The sequence below is a fragment of the Prionailurus bengalensis genome, chromosome F2 (genome assembly GCF_016509475.1).
Source record: "Prionailurus bengalensis isolate Pbe53 chromosome F2, Fcat_Pben_1.1_paternal_pri, whole genome shotgun sequence".
Lineage (NCBI taxonomy): Eukaryota > Metazoa > Chordata > Mammalia > Carnivora > Felidae > Prionailurus > Prionailurus bengalensis.
Window position 1 is genome coordinate 83,175,663 of NC_057353.1, and position 9,120 is coordinate 83,184,782.

A 9,120-nucleotide genomic window follows, 5' to 3' on the forward strand; every position below is an offset into this window, starting at 1 on the left:
TGGAAGCAAGAGGTGGCTTTATTGAGGGGAAGACTAAGGTCCAGTGGAGGTGGGAAATCACAGGGAAAGGGAGACTGTACGCCTGAGGGGCAGGGGCAGCGCTGGGGCACCTGCCTTCAGAATCACACGTCCAGGTCAGACTGCAAGGTCTGTTGGCCATAAGTGCCGGTCTTGCGCTGCACGATGCCGGGGCTGAAGGTGGCCCCCAGCGGCCAGTGACGGACCACGTGCCTGTACGACTTGGCCAGGCAGTCAAAGTAATTGATGTTGAGTTTCCGGGCAATGTGACGGCCCAAGTATTCCATTTGCTGTGGGAATGGGTGGCGGTGAGCTCTCACCTGGACCGAGAGGACCTGTCACCTCTCCACCAGCTGCCAGCACTAAAGTCTGGGCCAAGGACCACGTGGTATTCACCCTCTGCCTGGGAAATGGCCCCATCTGAAGACCCTAAGCAGTGGCAGGCCTCCTGTGGAACCAAGGAGGGAAGGGGCCCCAGGGTGGACTGGGGCAAGACCCACCTCGTAGCGCTCCGACAGCTGCACCAGCACCAGCGGCTCCAGCTTGTGGCCGCATAGAACCAACTGGAAGAAGCACCTTCCATAAGCTGGAGAGGGGCAAGGGGCTCAGCCAGAGGCTCTAGGGGATAGCAGCTCTGGTGGGGAGAGAGCTGGGGGGGGGGGGGGGATGAGGGAGGGGAGAAGGGGCGTGTGTGTGTGTGTGTGTGTGTGTGTGTGGCTCTGAGGACCGTGGCGGGGGCGGGGGGACAGTGGGCTGTCTAGCCAGCCCCGCCACACTCCCGGAGCTGTTTCCCTTGCACACCCTTCCCCGCGCCCACCGTCCGTGGCCGCGCCGGGCTTCACCGTCGGAGCTGAGCGCCAGGCGCACGTAGACTAGGTGCATGGGGCCCTGGCACACGGTGCGGCCCTGGACGGAGAAGTGGTACGTGCCACGCGTGTGGTTCAGCACCAGGCGGCGCCGCGGCAAAGACGAAATCATGAGCCACAGGCCGACGACCACGCCGCACGCGGGGAAGCCCCAAGTCTCCTGCTTCTGCACCTGCGGCAGCCACAGGGACCTGAGCAGCCCGGGGTTTCGGGGGCGGGGCACCGCGAGGTGAGTCCAGCCCCCCGGGAGGAAGGCCGTGGGGGGCGGGCCCAGGAGTTCAGACCTGGCTCACGAAGCCGAAGCTGACGAGGAGGAGGCAGACGACGAAGAGCAGTGTCCCCTTCCACAGCGTGTCCAGGTAGTACTCAAGCACGAAGACTGGGGGCGGCGCGGTGGCGGTGCGTGAAGACAGCCGGTCCCCGCTGGCAGCCGGCCCCGAGCGAGCTGCATCGCCGCCAGCCCAGGGCTCGGCCCCGCCCCCGCCCCTTCCGACTCCAGGCGCCGCCCCCATGCAGATCCCGGGTCCAGGCCCGCCCCCTCCGCCGCCAACCCCGCCCGGGATTTTACGCCACCAGGTTCAGACGTCAGGCCCCCGGCTCCCGCACCCGCCCTGCTCGGGTTCCGGGTCCGCGCGCACCATTGGGCTGCTGTTGGATGAACGGGTAGAAGCTGTTGTTCTTAAGGCGCTTGGCCAGGTGGCGCTCGGTGCAGAACAGTCCTAGGGCCCAGAGCTGGAAGCGCTTGCCGCCGGAGGTGGTGGGCAGGCCGCCAACCCGGCCCTTGGGGGTCTGGGGGAGGCACAGAGGGTCAGCTGGGCTGCTAGGAGGTTGGCACCGCCCAGAGGCTCACAGTCGCACTTCTACCTGGGAGAAGAAAGGCTCCAGGGCTGCGGTCCAGGAAGGAGCGGCTTTCAGACAAAGAGAAGAGGAGAGAGACACCAGGTGGTGGTGTAGGCTGGTGTAGGCTGGGCGAAGCCGGGGTTCTAGAAGTTCTGCACAGCGCGTTCTAGAAGGGGCTGTTCTGTTGACTGTCCCTTCTGCCGGGAGTCCTCGAGCCCCACCCTGAAGTGAGCGTGCTCTTCCCCGCCAGTCCCCACACCACCAGCGGCCCCCTGAGCAGCCCGGTTCACAATCCTCACCTGAAGGGAAGGTGGCTGGATGTCCCAGGCCTAAGCTGCAGAGATATCTGCAGGCAGGCGCCCCACACTGAACCCCGTGGCTGAGTAGGGCCTCCCCCTTTCCACTGCCACTTCTGCCCAGGCAGAGCTTCAAGCACAACCACAGGCACAAACATATCTCAGTGTCCCTGAGAACAGGATACACACACCCAGTCCAAGACTCAAGCCCAGCAGTGAGTCAGCAAGGCACGAGCACACGCAGCCTCAGGAGCCCTGGCAGACCACCCCTCCCCCATGGCACAAGCTCTCCCCCAGCCCTAGCCCTGAATGGTTCCTCAGGCACAGTACCTGTCAACCACACCCCAAGGATCACACAGAGTTCCTAAAAATGTTTTATTGTAACAAAACGTTCAAACATCGCAACTGGAAAAGGGTGGAGGGCGCCGCAGGCTGCCCGAGGGTCTGAGGTCTGGAACTGCCTAGCTGGAAGAAGGGGGGCTGGTGAGCAGCTGCTCCAGGCACCATTGGACTTCCTCCTGGCCTCGGTAGGCCCGCTTCAGGCCCCGGGGAAGGCAGCGGCAGGACTCCAGGTTGAGGTACAGCAGGCCTGGGCAGCTGCTGATCACAGAGCTGTGGGGCAGGGCAGGCCATGGGGAGTTGAGCCACTGGCTCCAAAAGACCCAGGCCCTGGCAGGGCTAGGCCCGGGTAAGGAGCCCTCTCTGCCCATGCCACAACTGGCTTTGCCACCCCCAGCCACTGAGGCCCAAGCCCAGTACCCCCTTGGCATCCCTAAGGTCAATCCTGAGCAGGGGCTTGGTCCGTATGTGCTCCCCTTTTGGATCCCTGAAGCTTGCAAACCAGGCTTGTCAGGGAGGCAAGCTGTACTGATTGCAAGGACCGAGGGAGGGGAGGCTGACCTGACTGTGCTCGGTGTGACCCGGGTGCCCCTGAGGTTGAGCGAGCACAAGGCTGGGTGTGAGGCCTCAGGCGTGACTGAGAAGGCGGCCAAGGCCTGCTCCAGGTCCTTCTCGCTGAAGCCCTGGCCACTCAGGTCCAGTTCCCGCAGAGCATGGCACCATTTCTGGGTCAACAGATGGCTGCCCTCTTTGGCTAGAGTCAGCCGGTCTGACGTGCCATAAAGACCCAGGTGAAGCTGCTCCAGGTCTGGAGGTGAAGAGCAGGCATGAGCTGTGGGGTGGGCAAGGGTACCCACACCCCTCCTGCCCAGAGAAAGCTGACCTTGACATGGCAGATCATGCAGGCCACCAGGTGTGATGCGGGCACAGCCGCGAAGATCCAGCAGGCGCAGGTTAGGGGAATCGTGGAGCAGGCGGCCCAGGGCTTCGTTGCTTACAAAGTTGCAGCTGGAGCCGGCGAGGCAGAGCTCCTCAAGACTCGGGAAGCCTGGGCCAGGAGTCACCACTCGCCCGGAAGGCTTGGGCAGCCACATCAAGTTCAGTAGCCGCAGCACCTGGAGCAAGGCCTAGGCTGCAGGTGGGGAGGGAGAGTGGCAGGTGGGAGAAGAGGGGTGTCAGGTACCTGCAGCTGGGGGCAGCCTTTCTGCAGGGCCTCGACAGGCAGCTGGAGAGGAGTGCTGTTGCGGTTGATGCCAGTGCTCACCTCCAGGACCCGGAGCTGGGGGCAGCAGCCGCCCTACAGAGGTGGAAGAGAACACAGGGTCAGTGGCCTGGCTGACCTGGCGCAGCGTCTGGTTCCGCTCCTACCTGTCACCAACCTACCAGCAGCGCACCCAAGATGGCTGTCGTCTGGGAGCTGTAAGTCAGCCACAGCTTGCACATTCGGGGCCCTGCCTCCTCCAAGAAGCTCACCACGGCTGTAGACTCCACCTGGGAACCCAGCACACGGGTACCTGTCACCTCGGCCCAGGCTTCTTCAGGGCCCCTGGGGACATAGGGCTCACCATGGAGTGCTGTATATCCAGGCTGTGGAGCTGGGGGCAGGCTTTGGCTAGCATGACCAACGTATCAGGGGTCACACCGTGGCAATCAGAAAGCTTGAGGAAGGTGAGCCGAGGACAGGACTCGCTAACCAGCTGGGGAAGACAGAGCACCGGCAGAGATTGGGGGGAAGGCAAGCTGTGGTCCACAAAGGAAAGAAACCAGTGGCTGACATCAAACCCTCTTTGGTGACTCAACTATGATCTCCTTCCTGCCCATGCCAGGCCAACATGGGTGCTCCCACTTCTAACACCTCTCTACTGAAACAAACAACAGGAAATGAGAACCGGGCAGGCCTCCCCACGGGGCAACATTGGGCTCCATGTGCCTGCCCCACTCCCTGGAAGTACTGGGCAACCCCAAAGTGTCATGACTGGTGCGCAGGGCAGTCCAGAGCTCTCACCTTCAACACAGGGTGTACCTGGGACTTCCAGTGGATGAGGGTCAGCCTCTGGAGCTGTGAAAACCTGGGCCGACAGCAGAGGCAGAGCTGCGTAGTATTCCCACGGTGCCCCTCTGTTGGCGTCCTCCCCACCCACCACTTTGGTATATGGAAACACGAAGGGGCTTGGGGCTTTGTACAAGCCACAGAGATGAAATGAGGGCATAAAAGAAAAGAGGGAGCGTCTCACCGATTGGGCATAAGCCATTCCAGAGAAGCGAGAAGCTTCTTCTCCGCCTTGGCTCCGCTCTTGGCTCCGCTCTTGGCGAGGCGGCCAGCCAACGGGGGCGACAGGGTCACGGTGTGCCAGAGCGCAGGCTGGGAGGCAGCTTCGTGCCAGCGGCGGCACACGCGTGCAGCCCTGGGAGAAAATCTCTGCTGAGGGGCTGGGCCTTTCCGTAGCCGCCGCTGTGGGGTTTTCTAAGAGGAGTAACCTGTCCCATTTTATTCTCACAACGCTGCAGACACCTCAGCACAAAGACAGGCCCTCGGGGCTCTAACTGGACCTCGTGAGAGACTGTGCTCTCTCGTCTGCGTGTGTGAACGCTCAGATGGCTTCGCCCTCGGCCCCCGCCTCAGCCACCCGCTCGGTGGCCAAGAGGTCAGCCTGAGCCATGCTGCTGCGCTCGATGGGCCTGGGGTACCTGCCGAGGAAGGGCATGGGCCCATCGGACGCCACCAGCAGCCCGAAAATCTGCAGCAGGATTTCCAGGGGGATGCGGTCGCCCCAGCCTGGGTCGGGCCCCTGCTGCGGCTCCGAAACCGGAGCAGGTCTGGGCCTAGCCTTGACCGCCGCGGCGCGGGACGCTGGGGGCACTGGCCGCTGAGTGCGGCGGGCTGCACGCCTCTGCACGCGAGTGCGGGCAGGCCCAGGGCCGGGCAGCACCAGGAGCATGCTGTCCGACTGCAGCAGATGGTAACCGGAGCCGCTCGGCGCCAGCCGGTCCCACCACCAGTCCTCCGCCGAGCGAGCCCGCACCCCGACCGGCCGTGCGCTCCGTACGCTGCGCGGGGGCCGCCGCCGAGCTCGGCGCGCCACCCCGGGAGCCATAGCTACCGGTCAAACTCCCGGACCGCCCCAGGGGAGCGGACGGGGCGGGGCCTGTGGCGGAACAGGCGAGGCCGCCGGGCGGAGGCGCAGCGTGCCCGCGTAAAGGCGGGGCCTGAGCCCCGGACCAATCCCCTCCGCGTCGGCTCAGCACTGACTTCCGGGGCGGGGCTTCCGGCGACAGGCCATGCCGGGGGCTGGCCCCCGCGGCTTCCTTGTCCCTCGCCCGGTGGGTTGGAGTTTTCGCTCCGTCCGGGCAGCGTTTCCCAGTCCCACCGGCTCTGGGTCGAGGCTGCGATCCTGGGCCGGAGGCAGCGCCCTCGTAGCGTGGCGAGACGACTGGCTGTCGGGTCGGGGAGCGCGCAGGTGCTGGATCAGGAGGCGCACGCACCCCTGCGCACGGGCCGGCTCCTCGCAGCCCACCTGATGCAGAGAGGGGCGGCGCCGGGCCCGCCCCTCCCCGCCGCGCGGGTCTTGACTCCTGCGGTACTGGGTCTCGCTGAAGCCTCGGTTTCCCATTTGGGCGCAGAAGCCGCGGAGGTGTGCGCGGCGCCTGATGGGTGTCTCTGTCCCGGAGTCGTGTCCGTTTTGGAGTGAGGGTGGTGGTGGTCTGGGCTACTCAGACCCGCAGATCGGGTCTTTCTTTCCCCATCTTCCTCTGGGGCCTTTGGCGCTTTGGGCAGGCTTTCTGCTTCTCTGCTCGCACACCTAGCGCACACCTAGCCGTGCTATTTGGTATGTTTGGCCCGTCTCATCCTCAGCCCCCACCCCCGGGCCCCTTCCCGTTTTCCTGGTCTAGGCGGTCTGGTCCTCTTCAGAGTCCAGTTCTGCGTTTCTGGTCTGTGATCCCGAATACGGGTCTACTAACTTTCAAGGTAGAAGAAGTCATGAGGTCCCAGAAGAACTGAAGCGTTGTGTTTGTTTTGTTTTTTGTTTTTTGTTTGGACCTAGGTGGGGAAAGAGGAGCAGGCTGTGACCCTGTCCTGTTCGGAAGGACCCAGCCTCGGGCTGAATGGCAGCACCCCCGCTGGGCCGTCTGGTATTGACCCACCTGCTGGTGGCCCTCTTTGGCATGGGTTCTTGGGCTGCCATCAACGGGATCTGGGTGGAGCTGCCTGTGGTGGTAAAAGACCTTCCTGAGGGTGAGTGGCAGTGTGCAGGGAAGTGGGGGGACATGTGCCAGGTGAGGTGGATGGCAGCTGCTCTTTGTCCCTGAGCATCTAGCCCCTGACGTGATCTCCCTTCCCTGCAGGTTGGAGCCTCCCATCCTATCTCTCTGTGCTTGTAGCGCTGGGGAACCTGGGTCTGCTGGTGGTGACCCTGTGGAGACGGCTGGCCCCTGGCAAGAGCGAGCAGGCCCCCATCCAGGTGGTGCAGGCACTGAGCGTGGTGGGCACAGCCCTGCTGGCCCCACTGTGGCACCACGTGGCCCCAGTGGCAGGGCAGCTCCACTCTGTGGCCTTCCTAACACTGGCCTTGGTGCTGGCACTGGCCTGCTGTGCCTCGAACGTCACTTTCTTGCCCTTCTTGAGCCACCTCCCACCTCCCTTCTTGCGCTCTTTCTTCCTGGGTCAGGGCCTCAGTGCCCTGCTGCCCTGCGTGCTGGCCTTAGTGCAGGGTGTAGGCCACCTTGAATGTCTGCCGGCTCCCAACAGTGGCACCCTCTGGCTCCCCCACGACTTCCCGGAGCGTTTTCCTGCCAGCACCTTTTTCTGGATGCTGACCGCCCTTCTGGTCACTTCAGCTGCCGCCTTCCAGGGTCTTCTGCTGCTGTTGCCGTCGCCACCGTCTGTACCCACGGCAGGTCCAGAGTCTAACCTGCAGGTGAGAGCCCCCAGAGTGGAGGAGGAGGAGGAAGAGGAGGAGGAAGAGGCCTTGCCACTTCGGGAGTCACCGAGCCAAGCAACAGGCGCCACTGCTAGCCCAGACCCTGAGGCCCACAGGCTGCTCCCCGTGCACAGAGCCTGCCTGCTGGGCCTGCTGGCCGTCACCAACGCACTGACCAATGGCGTGCTGCCTGCCGTGCAGAGTTTTTCCTGCTTGCCCTATGGGCGCCTGGCCTACCACTTGGCAGTGGTGCTGGGCAGTGCTGCCAACCCCCTCGCCTGCTTCCTGGCCATGGGCGTCCTGTGCAGGTACACGTGGATGCCCAGGCCGCTTAGGGTGGAGTTGAAGGATGGGGGCTGGGTCGTGGTGCAGCCAGCCCTGAGTTTCTGCTCCACCCCTGCAGGTCTCTGGCAGGGCTGGGAGGTCTCTCCGTGCTGGGCATGCTCTTTGGGGCCTATCTGATGGCGCTGGCAATCCTGAGTCCTTGCCCACCCCTGGTGGGCACCTCCGCAGGAGTGGTCCTCGTGGTAAGTACGCTGGGACACTGAAGCAGAGAGGGTGGCAGTGGGGAGGGGGTTTGCCTCAGAGCAGCGAGCATCTCATGCTCAGCCTGCTGCCGTGTCCACCCTCCCAGGTGCTGTCTTGGGTGCTGTGTTTGGGCGTGTTCTCATACGTGAAGGTGGCCGCCAGCTCCCTGCTGCATGGTGGCGGCCGGCCGGCATTGCTGGCAGCTGGTGTGGCCATCCAGGTGGGCTCCCTGCTCGGTGCTGTCGCCATGTTCCCTCCCACCAGCATCTATCACGTGTTCCGCAGCGGGAAGGACTGTGTGGACCAGTGTGGTCCCTAAGCCTGAGCAGATGGGGACCTGACTTCGGGCTGGGATGCCACAACGCCCAAGCGCCCATGACCCAAGAGCGAGGCCCTCTTCACACATGGGCACGCTCACGGACACCTGTACACTCCACAGCAGACACTGGCCAGAGTGGGGACCACAGAACAGGCCCAGAGCCAGGGCCCAGCTAGAGCTCCGGACTTGGCCCAGGCCTGGAGCCTGTGTGGGCTTTGCACAATAAATCGTTTCGTGGGTCAGAGTAGTGAACTTGTGTAGCACCTTTCTCTGTGCAGACAGACCTCCACGGAGCTGGGGTGACTTGGACTGTCCATCGGGGCCGCGTCACCCCTGGCTGGTTGCTCTCCTAGATCCTGGGGTTGCGCCCTCTGAGCCCCAGACTCTTGCCCCCCTCCCTCCATTGCTCTTTGGAATTTCCTCAGAGAACAGGCTGTGGTGGTCAGAGGCAGTGTGGCACCCACCCAACGTCAGTTCATCCAGGATCTGCAGCTGCGTGGAGAGGCCTCTTCCCAGCAGGGCCACTGTTCAGCAAGCATGTCTGGGCTGTGTGCTGTGCTGGGCCAGCTGGGTGCGAGGGTCGGGCAGAATGGGCTGTCTTTTTGTGACCTAGCAATCGTAGTGTCTGTTCCCTTGCGGGAGCATCCTGCCAGGGGCTTCTCGCCAGGTGCAGGCACAGAGGGGCTCAGTGAGTGGGGCTTAGAAGAGACTGGGGTGTGAGGCTTCAGCCAATCTTGGGATCCGTCTGGTCAGAAGCATCGCTCCTCTTCCTGAGCCGCAAGCCTTTAGTTTCTAGCTCCTTGTGTGATCAAACCTGTAAACATTCCAAACTCTTTATTCAGACAGACAGGCAGCAGCTACCTTTTTTCTGGGCTTCTGGTAAATGGCCCCTGCCCCTGAGCAGCCTACATCTGCCGCAGTGCTGGGACAATGGTCTGGGTCTGTGCTTGCCTCACGTCCACAGGGAGCAGAGCCGTAGCCCTTACCGCAGCCTG

The 9,120-nt window shown here is 63.5% G+C and overlaps 3 protein-coding genes across 9 annotated transcripts; 1 reads left to right on the top strand and 2 right to left on the bottom strand.

Moving 5' to 3' along the window:
• Positions 1-2,237, bottom strand: TMEM249 (transmembrane protein 249; the record flags this gene model as incomplete). The annotated part of the gene is made up of 7 exons (XM_043602196.1): positions 1-308; positions 519-604; positions 861-1,056; positions 1,169-1,263; positions 1,523-1,673; positions 1,749-1,792; positions 2,024-2,237. Coding segments are annotated over 7 exons (972 nt in total), but the record flags the coding sequence as incomplete, so codon positions are not given.
• A 144-nt stretch (positions 2,238-2,381) lies between these two features.
• Positions 2,382-5,511, bottom strand: FBXL6 (F-box and leucine rich repeat protein 6). 4 transcript variants are annotated; one of them, XM_043602093.1, is made up of 9 exons: positions 5,048-5,502; positions 4,594-4,764; positions 4,365-4,428; positions 3,925-4,056; positions 3,743-3,850; positions 3,543-3,656; positions 3,243-3,474; positions 2,921-3,167; positions 2,382-2,632 (listed from the first exon to the last, which is right to left on the bottom strand). In XM_043602093.1, exons 1-9 carry the CDS (start codon positions 5,452-5,454, stop codon positions 2,482-2,484), a joined length of 1,626 nt encoding a protein of 541 aa, XP_043458028.1. In that variant the 5' UTR covers positions 5,455-5,502; the 3' UTR covers positions 2,382-2,481. The 4 variants fall into 4 exon arrangements, with proteins under 4 accessions (XP_043458028.1, XP_043458027.1, XP_043458030.1 ...); XM_043602092.1 differs by having other exon boundaries at positions 2,921-3,474; positions 5,048-5,507; XM_043602095.1 differs by lacking the exon at positions 3,925-4,056 and having other exon boundaries at positions 5,048-5,506.
• An 86-nt stretch (positions 5,512-5,597) lies between these two features.
• On the top strand, positions 5,598-8,372 carry SLC52A2 (solute carrier family 52 member 2). 4 transcript variants are annotated; one of them, XM_043602098.1, is made up of 5 exons: positions 5,598-5,680; positions 6,403-6,593; positions 6,704-7,586; positions 7,682-7,805; positions 7,913-8,372. In XM_043602098.1, the coding sequence occupies exons 2-5, from the start codon at positions 6,464-6,466 to the stop codon at positions 8,123-8,125; spliced, it is 1,350 nt and encodes a 449-aa protein (XP_043458033.1). In that variant the 5' UTR covers positions 5,598-5,680; positions 6,403-6,463; the 3' UTR covers positions 8,126-8,372. The 4 variants fall into 4 exon arrangements, with proteins under 4 accessions (XP_043458033.1, XP_043458031.1, XP_043458032.1 ...); XM_043602096.1 differs by having other exon boundaries at positions 5,612-5,991; XM_043602097.1 differs by having other exon boundaries at positions 5,612-5,817.
• Positions 8,373-9,120: the final 748 nt, after the last annotated feature.